General features: G+C 39.0%; 1 protein-coding gene across 17 annotated transcripts in view; it reads right to left on the reverse strand.

Moving 5' to 3' along the window:
* The window catches only part of LOC135197036 (CD2-associated protein-like), a 434,027-nt gene that overhangs the window by 150,943 nt on the left and 273,084 nt on the right, over nucleotides 1-10,000 (reverse strand). For 2 of the 17 annotated variants that reach the window (XM_064223974.1, XM_064223964.1), the window contains exons 1-2: nucleotides 4,426-4,481; nucleotides 3,649-3,935 (exon numbers count right to left, since the gene is read on the reverse strand). The exons of 11 other annotated variants lie outside the window; for them this stretch is intronic. In XM_064223974.1, coding sequence (XP_064080044.1) covers nucleotides 3,649-3,651 — 3 coding nt within the window. In that variant the 5' untranslated portion in view covers nucleotides 3,652-3,935; nucleotides 4,426-4,481. Of the gene's footprint in view, nucleotides 1-3,648; nucleotides 3,936-4,385; nucleotides 4,489-10,000 lie in introns of those variants that run through there. 4 more of the 17 variants (XM_064223965.1, XM_064223968.1, XM_064223967.1 and 1 more) reach the window with 4 other exon arrangements.

Genomic DNA, 10,000 nt, shown 5'->3' on the forward strand with positions numbered 1-10,000 from the left:
TTGAAGATTTATCAAAATCATCTCTCTCTCTCTCTCTCTCTCTCCTCTCTCTCTCTCTCTGTTTATTCAATAAATTGAAGATTTATCAAAATCACTCTCTCTCTCTTCTCTCTCTCTCTCCTCTCTCTCTCTCTCTCTCTCTCTCTCTGTCTCTCTGTTTTATTTATTAAATAACCTTTTTTTTAATCATCTATCTTCGGCGTCGGTGACCCTGGTAGTTGTGACGCCAGATAACTCACAATCAATCAAATTAATCATCTATCTCTATTTTACGGGCTGCTCTAGGAGCAAGAGCCCATGCTGGTATAAGGCCAGCTAAATCTAAAACAACAAACAATATTCTCTCTCTCTCTCTCTCTCTCTCTCTCTCTCTCTCTCTCTCTCTCTCTATGGACAACGCTCTTAACTTGGTCCGCTTAACGTGGCTGGAAAAAATAGATACTGAAGTGATTTTTCATTAATGGCTTTCAATACTAAGAGTGGTCTAACCCCGTTGAGAGAGAGAGAGAGAGAGAGAGAGAGCGAGAGAGAGAGAGAGAGAGAGAGAGAGACGCAGCCTTCTTAAGTAAAGAGTTCAAACAGGAATCGTGGGCGGGTGAAGGAAGTGGGTGGAGGGTGAGTCTGTTTCCGGTCGCCCCAACCCCCTTCCCCAATTTCTAAGTACAAACCCCCCTAAAAAACAGGTGATTTGGTTAGGATTTGAGGAGAGTAGGAAATCAAGGATGCGGGGGTGCCGGGGGAGGGGGGGGGGGGGTTGTCTGCATGACACGTGAGGACGGTGGATGGATGAGTCAGACCGGATCCAGGTAAACAAGTTAACGAGATGCCAAGAGCGAGCTCTTAACTAAGGGCCGTATCAGCTGAGAGAGAGAGAGAGAGTGAAGAGAGAGAAGACGAGAGACGATTCGAGAGAGAGAGAGAGAGAGAGAGAGAGAGAGAGAGAGAGCAGCTCCTCCTGAAGACCTTTTAACCTAAACTTTGGTATTATCCGTCTTCTGTTCTTCTTAACGTCTACAAATATGACCATTTCAAAAAGTGGCCCTACAACTTCCTGTGGCTCTGGACCTCTCATAATATCTTCCTAAACTGTCTCCTGTCTTTACTTACTTTACTTTTTATATCTATACTTAATTTTACTTTTTTACATCGACTTCCACTTTCAAATTTCACGTTGGCGGTATTGACCGATTGAGGAAGCTAAATTAAGTTGTTTATGTCTGCCTATGACTGATCTCAGCTTTCCAGATGTCTGTGTCTGACAGGAGCATTCCAGATGCCTGTGTCTGACTGGAGCATTTCCGTTGCCTGTGTCTGATAGGATTCAGTTGCATATGGCTGATAAGATCATTTTGGTTACCTATGTCTGACTGTAGCATTTCAGTTGCCTGCGTCTGATAGGAGCATCTCGGTTGCCTATGTCTGATAAGATGTGGGTATTTCATTAGCTTCTGTTTGACATAAGCATTTCAGTTGCCTTTCAGTTGCCTATGTCTGATAGGAGCATTTCAGTTGCCTGTGTCTAATAGAAGCATTTCAGGCTGGGTATGGCTGATAGGAGCATCTCAGCTGCTTAACATTGATTGGAGCATTCCTGTCGGAAGCCCATCTCATCCAGTTTCAAAACAAACACACAAATGTCAACAGCATAAAGGATGACAACTTCGAATGAAGACTTGACATCTCGGGGTTTACAACGGACTATGTAGCATCCTTCCTGGGTCTGCTCATGCGCAGTAGACCACAACATTGGATGACGTACAAACGCGCTTGCATATAAATGGCAGAGAGACTCGCTTACTACACGGATTCAGGTGTGACATTTATGATAGTGGGGCATTTTCTCCCAACAGATACAATGACTTTCATTCGAAGATTCTGTTCGAAGTCATTTTGCACTACGCGAATATTAATTCTCTGGTTTATTATTCATCCTGCTATTTGGCCCTTTTTAATTTTTCTGCGGTTTTTTGAGAGGTTCCACAACTCTTGTTTTTGCGAAAAACCGGTTCCGCAACTCTTGTTTTTGCGAAAAACCGGTTCCGCAACTCTTGTTTTTGCGATAAACCGTAAATTAAATAAGTTAAAACATTATTTTGTTTATGAGTGCTAGTAGCCAACCTTCAATTGTAATTATCATTATTATCAATGTCATTATTACTGAAAAACAAAAGTTGCTTACGTTAAAAAATCTTTTTTAAATAATAATAATAATACAACTTGGAACTGCCTTCAAAAGACACGACTGCCCACTAAAATGTTTGGTGCTGATAGTCACCGAGAAATCTTATCTCATAAAATATGGTTCAACTTCATTTTACTTATCAATGCTACAAAGATATTACGAATACGACAAATTTTAGAATTGGTTAACATATTAACGTTAATTTCTAAAACCCCTGAACAGAACACTATCTCAGAAAACATTCGGAACTGAGGCATTAAAATTCGTAAATTTCAAGACTTCCTGATCTCAAGACAAACGCTCCTATTCTACTTGATAATGGTATCACACACACATACACACACACACACACACACACACACACACATTCTCCCGACAGAATGTGCCCAAAGTCCTAATGTGCCATTTCAGTGCCCGGAACCCCTGTAGTACAATGCGTCAGAAGTATTTTGCATTCTGGTCCTGCCTTCGTACACAAGTCCACCGCGTGTCCATGGATATGTATTTCCTGACGCCGCTGAATGAAAAATAGCATTTTGTAGCCTTCAGCAAAGATAAATCATGCGATTCCCAGAATTTTGAGAAGTGCATAAATGTACTATCCTCATGCGAATTTATAAGAAGTATATAATCAATACGTACAAATAATACCTACATGCGTATTCAATATACATAATAAGCAAGACGCAAGGAAAACAAAATAATAATAATAATAATATAATAATAATAATAATAATAATAATAATAATAATAATAATAATAATAATAATCCAAATGAATAGTTAAAAAATAATGCTTATTTTAATCTGAACACTAAGTAAATCTGCACCATTATTTACGTTCTAAACAGAAAACAACAGTTGCCTTTCATTCCCTTATATAAATATTGACTTTTAAATGGTAACTGATAATACCGTTCTCATCATACGAAACCTACCCGATATCATTAAAAATAGCATTCACTATAGACGGTTATTTACACACTGATCCATTGTTGACACTTATCCGGTTATTTCCAGTTTCTAAACACACACACACACACACACACACACACACACACATCAACGCAGCTCAGCGGTTACGATTATTCCCAGGAATTTTGTCGTCACGTTAGTTTCCCAGGGACTTTTTCTTTTTCCCCGAGTAAATTTCTTTCTTTTTTACCGAGATAATTATAACTTGAGATGATGTAAATAAAAATACAAAATGACTCAACTTGGTTTCTCAATACTTTGTATCGCTAGTAAGATGATGTTGCTTTTCCAAAAATTACAGCGCATTTACAAATGAATAAAACATGAAGGCAAACTAACTTAAAATAATTTAAGAATGCCTTTATCAAGCAAAAAAAGGTTAAATCTTCACTTAAAAATATAACTCATGATGTCAAGCAAAATACACAAGCAAAGCCCTACTGACGATGTAAAAAAAGTAATGCCAGCATGTCAACAAATCAAAGGACTCACCATAATTCATGGAGATGATAATGACAGCCGTATTGTACTCCAAAAGGATGATAATAATGCTTTCACTACTACTACTACTCCCCCTCCTCCGAGCGAGAACAGTTCACTATCATTCGCCCACTGCAAGCGAGGTTATATTCCCATTGTGCCTGAGCCAAATTTCACTTCCAGTAATACCTTTCACGGCCTCCTCAGTCCAGGACTCAGGTTTTGATTGCAGTCATGGAATACTGTCCATAACAATAAGTTCTATTATTTTCTTGACACACCTATACACATGGACTTTTCTAATGAATATAATTATATATAATATATATATATATATATATATATTATAGATATATATATATATATATATATGAGATTATGAGTGATACATCATTTATTGCTTAACAAACAAACGAATTGAAAAATAAACCCACAAAATTACTGTGTATAACGTGTTTACTTATAATTTTTACACTTTATTTTTGCGAGTGTTGAGCAAAATAAAATGTCAATACTTATAAGTAAACACGTTATACACAGTAGTTTTGTGGGTTTCTTTTTCAATCTCCAGAAGAAAACTGAAAGAAGTTTTTATCTGGTTGAAACAAACGAATGTAAAATGGAACTTTGTTAGATCCATGACGCAATATTACAACCACGACTAAATTTTGGCCACCGAAATAAACCCACCACCTCATTGTCATTATCAATTGCGAAACGAAAACGACTAAAAGGAATCCGCGACTCACAAACAGTAGCCACGTCACACAAACACAAACAAACACGCACAAACAGAGAGAGAGGCACTCAAAGCGAGAGGTGTCCACTCAGGCACAACAAGTAACAACAACTGAAGAATAAGAACAGCGATCTTCAAGAAACCATCATCCCATTCCCCACACTCACCTCTACCCCCCCTCTCTCCCCCCACCCCCCACACTCTCTCTCTCTCTCTACCTCTCTCCTGCGTGGATCCAACCCCCCACTCCCCTTCCTACTCCCCCCACACACACACCCCTTCACACACCCCCAACAATGCTTCGGCCATGAAATGGCTTCCTCATCCTCAATCTCCTGCTCTTACTCCTCCCTCCACCTCCCTCCTCTTCCCCATAATCCCCGTAATCATCACCATCCCCCGGACAATGTAGGACTAAGTCTCCCTCTCTCACCACCCTATGTCCCCTTCCCCCACCCCCCTTTTCACACCCCCCCCCCCCCAAGCGATGATTGAACGACCAAATGCCTACGGTGATGAAATACCTATAAATAAATGTGACCATGTGACCGGGGTACGTACGCAACCGTACGTACCCCTCGGTAACGATCGTCTTTGCTCAGTTTCTATTTGGAGAACTTTTTCAATGGAAGTGTAAAGGTGGCGGGGGTGGGGCCGGTGAGGTCATATAGTCCCACCTCCAAGAACACGTTCTGAACAAGTTTTCACATTCCTTGAAGATCCTGGTGTTCCAGCATATCTAGTCTTTAGTTTTGGTTGGGTTTTATTGAGGCCTTATGCCAGCATGGTTTTCTGCTCCGTAGAGCATCCCAGAATAGACATCGTCGACAATAATATCCACTGACTGATTTGTGTATCTAGCGTCGCATTGTGGTCATCGGTGTCAGACCACAACAAATGAACGGGAGCAGTTTAATCTATTTCAGAATATTAGAAGTAGTAACGAATAATTGGAACAACATTCACCGACTGATTTGCGTATCTGGCGTCGCATTCATTACGGTCATCGGTGTCAGTCAAAAAACACACAATAAAAACAGAATACTGGAAGAAGCAAAGAGCAAAATAATTAGGGACACCACCAAACCCGTCAAGATCATTAGAGAGAGAGAGAGAGAGAGAGAGAGAGAGAGAGTGAGAGAGAGAGAGAGAGTTTTTTTAAATGAAGACCATGCACTTTTCATTTTTACATTCCATTCTAACATTGTCAACCGAATCTTTATTCAATATTATTATTATTATTATTATTATTATTATTATTATTATTATTATTCTAATTCACCCTACAGGAGGTTAGGTTTGCTTGAGTTGGCCTTATGCCAGCAAGAGCCTCTAACTGATGGCTGCCCGTAAATGAGGTAAAGGTGTTACTTGCTATATCCAAGGTCACTGAGGACCTCTGGACTCGGCCCAACCAACTGAAAGAGCACGAACAATTACCATAAGATGTAAATGAAAAACAGCACAACAGTTAAAAAAAAAAAACCTGCCCGTAAATGAGTTAAAGGTGCTACTGGGTATATCCTAGGTCACTGAGGACCTCTGGACTCGGAACAACCAACTGAAAGAGCACGATGAAAAATAACACAGCACCATTGTCTTCCTGAAAAAAAGCATTCTCTTCTCATTAACCATTCTGGCTGATGCCCGGGGCGTGTTTAGAAATACCCCGTCTGCTTATTAAGGATGATCTACTGGGCACGACTCTTCCATTTTTCAAGGGAACCTCACATATGCCCTCAAAGAGGGCATAATATGTAAGCCTTTGCCATGCCCTTAAAGAGGAATTTCTATTGCAGCACGAGGCATGATCCGTGGGCTAAACATGATGCGATTCTGAGTCAATATTTGGGGAAAGACTAATAAAGAAAATACCGAATAAAAAAAAAGGTTCTATCAAAATAAATATATGAATGAAAACTGAAAATAAATTACAGGAAAATAAATTGAGAGAAGATAATTTTAGGTAAGACAGGAGTTTGAACAAAAAGAGGTAAGTTGCAACAAAAGATAAAAATGTATATTATGACTATAAAGGCGAAACTTCATAATATTCCGCACGTAAACGCCATTTACCGACCCCACCCCCCCCCCCCCCCCCCCCCCCCCCTCCCGGGAACCGGGTCACAAAAAAAGGGAAAAAAAAAAAACCCCTCCCCCCCCAAAATAAAAAAACGTAGCTAGCTATCTTATTCATTTAGTTTTATTTACCTGTAAAATGTATGATGCAAAACAGTCGATTAGGCATCATAACGTACCTATATTCCACGAATTTTGCTTAGCCATCCTTTGCGTTTCAGAGAGAGAGAGAGAGAGAGAGAGAGAGAGAGAGAGACAACACGAACATAATGCCAACTCGAGAAGAATGAAAACCAATGTATCACATCATCGTCAGCAGGAAGACGGTTCTGAGGTCTGCATCTTCATGCACCATGCATGGAGGTGGGGCAACCCCGTTTACCCAAGCAGAAAATGGCTTAGAGGCATCGCATATTTTTCGACTTTCATGCTGCGTTACAACTGAAAGGTCTTCTTCGGTCAATTACTTAAGATGAGCAAGAAATATATATATATATATATATATATATATATATATATATATATATATAATATATATATATATATATATATATATTCTAACTGACCGAAGAAGACCTTTCAGTTGTACTATAGTAGTTTCACACCAACCGTACATCTGATGTCTAGGCCAGTCCCTTACGACGCTCCCGATTGGCTGTTGGTAAGCCAATCACAAGACTGGAAACTCTCAGTCTCTCGAGAGATTTCACACACGCAGGATGTATGCTCCACCTCTCCTGAGGGATAATTTTGAAAGACGTATCCCTCAGGGAACATAAATCCTGCCTATGCGAACTCTCTCGAGAGATTGAGAGTTTCCAGCCCTGTGACTGGCTTATCAACAGCCAATCAGGAGCGTCGTTAGGGATTGGCCTAGACATCAGATGCTCGGTTGATGTCAATTCATTGAAGAAAAAAAAAAGAAAAGCAATGCTGAAGTTAAAAGACGAAATGGGCAAACGATCATTGACAATACATTCCAAAATATCTTCACAAATAATAACTCCCATATTAAGCTTTTTCTTAAATTCTTTTTCCCTTGTTTACTACTGCATAGGGAACACATCCCTTCCGGAACGCCGGTAATTAAGCATGGAAGTTCACCAACATTATATTAACACCAGAAAAATATAAATATACTCTTTTCCTTTATCGACCCGTTACCAGAAGGGGGTTCTTAACCTTCTGAGGACCCCAAACCCCCAATGAATTGTCCGGTATGGCTCCATACCCCCTTTGTTCAAGTCCACTGAAGTCCTATTTGCTGACAATATAACTTCAATTTACATAATTTAATTCACACTTCAGGTATGAATAACTAGGAATAGAACGAATTAGAAAATAAAAAGCATTTACAGATTTATATAGTTATTTATTTATAAATTGTACCCATGTATACAATGACACATTAAAATCAAATCTATACAAATATCCACAGGTCAAGTCCCATACCCCCAGAATGTGGTTCTCATACCCCCAAGGGGTATGGATAGCCTCTTGTTTAAAAACCCTTGAATTACATTACATGATGGTTGAAAAATACTTTTCTTAAACAAAATCATATTACATTACTGCCGCATCCTTCATACACAATATCACATCTCTCTCTCTCTCTCTCTCTCTCTCTCTCTCTCCCTCTCTCTCTCTCTCTGCCACTGTGTGACGAATACGAGACTTGAAATCGGATCTGAAAACCTCCAGCCAGTCACATCTTGTGATGGCAAGACCAAGACCACGATTACCAAACAATGGCCCGACCCCAAAACAAGCGGCAAATGAGAGTCCATCACCCTCATGGCATCGACCATATACTACGATTCGCCGGTTCTCGATTAAGGGCACTCACGAGGCATATCCTTTACGTCGAAACGGAAGGCTGCGTCGTAGCCCAGACAGGGAATATCTTACGAAGGATTGATTCCTAGCGCGTTCATTTTTCCTTCTGTTCGTTTCTCCTTTATATTTCCATCCTAAGTTAGCTCTCTCTCTCTCTCTCTCTCTCTCTCTCTCTCTCTCTCTCTCTCTTCCAAGCTATGACCCTCAATAGTTAAGTGAACATCAAGTAAACAATGCGCTGTTTCGGCGAACAGAAACACACTAGGTTATAATATATTATATATTATTAATTAATTATTAATATTAATTTATATATATATATAATATATACACAATACACACGCACACACATACATGCACACGCGCGCACAACATGGGGTAGGTTATGTTCAAGCTCAAATCTTGAATGCGGTTTCAGAGTTGGTCTTTGCCAGCCAATATCAGTTTCCGTATGCAGGCGGTATTGGGTGACAAGACGATTACCGACCAACCTCTTCATCATCCTTCCTAACGTGGGCAGATTACCTGCCATGATCAAACGAGACAAACACCGCATATCGTTCTAAATAGGAGGACAGAGAATGAACATATCACCGCAAAACGTTCTTACGTACAGGCAACAATATTCGCATCAAAATGAGGGAAATCATACATGAAACGAAATAGAGAGGTCAAAACTTGACCAAGGGGACAGGGACATCCTCGAGTGTCAACAAGGAAAAACTTCGAGACGGACAGGGAGAACTTATCGCTTTTTCCTCGTTTACAAGCGAGGATGTCGCTTGTTTCAATTGTTTGCCTCAAAACATGATCAAGAGCTTACAGCTCCATATAACACGTATGACATAGAACAACAGACCCTGAAAAGTGCACACAAACTAACCACAAACAACCAAACAATAAAAAAAAAAAAACAATTTTCAATAGGAGGATACTATCACAAAAAGTAATACGGAAATTGTGTAAATTAACAAATATAAAGGTGGAAACTGCAGCATATCATTGAACAGATTAACTATCTTATCATTCCATACTGCAATTATTCCTGCATATAATTCCTAAATAATTATCACCGATAAAGAAATATACATACATATATATATATATATATATATAATATATAATATATATATATATTATTATTATATATATACATACTCAAATATATATAAACTTCAGTTTTTGTACATTTTTTAAAATTCCTAAGAAATGGTTTATTTGCAGAAACCACCACCGAAGAAAAAGTAAACCAATGTCGTAAGAAATATTCCAAAAGATATTTGTTGGTGAATGAAAGTTGTCCAAGTGAACTCAAATTGAAGTGACATAAGAAATATTCAAAAACATTTGTGATGTTGAATGAAAGTTATCCAAATGAACTTAAATAAAGTGATAGCTAGATATTCAACAAGAAATATTCCAAAAGATTTGTGTTGGCGAATGAAAGTTGTCCAAGTGAGCTAAATGTGAAAACTAGATACTGCCAATGAAATCAAATACAAATACTACTGGCCAGCATCATGAGTGGAACGATGGCATCCAAAAATAACCACATAATGATGATGATGATGAATTTGTATAAAAAAATAAAAATAAAAATACACATGAGAAATCCTAACTTTTCCTCCAGAAAGCTTCTAGTCATTCGACCGAGCAGTTTTGCGTCATCTGGTGGACAAACAACCGAACGAGAGTTGGGGGGCGACAAGC

Source organism: Macrobrachium nipponense, chromosome 18 (genome assembly GCF_015104395.2).
Source record: "Macrobrachium nipponense isolate FS-2020 chromosome 18, ASM1510439v2, whole genome shotgun sequence".
NCBI lineage: Eukaryota > Metazoa > Arthropoda > Malacostraca > Decapoda > Palaemonidae > Macrobrachium > Macrobrachium nipponense.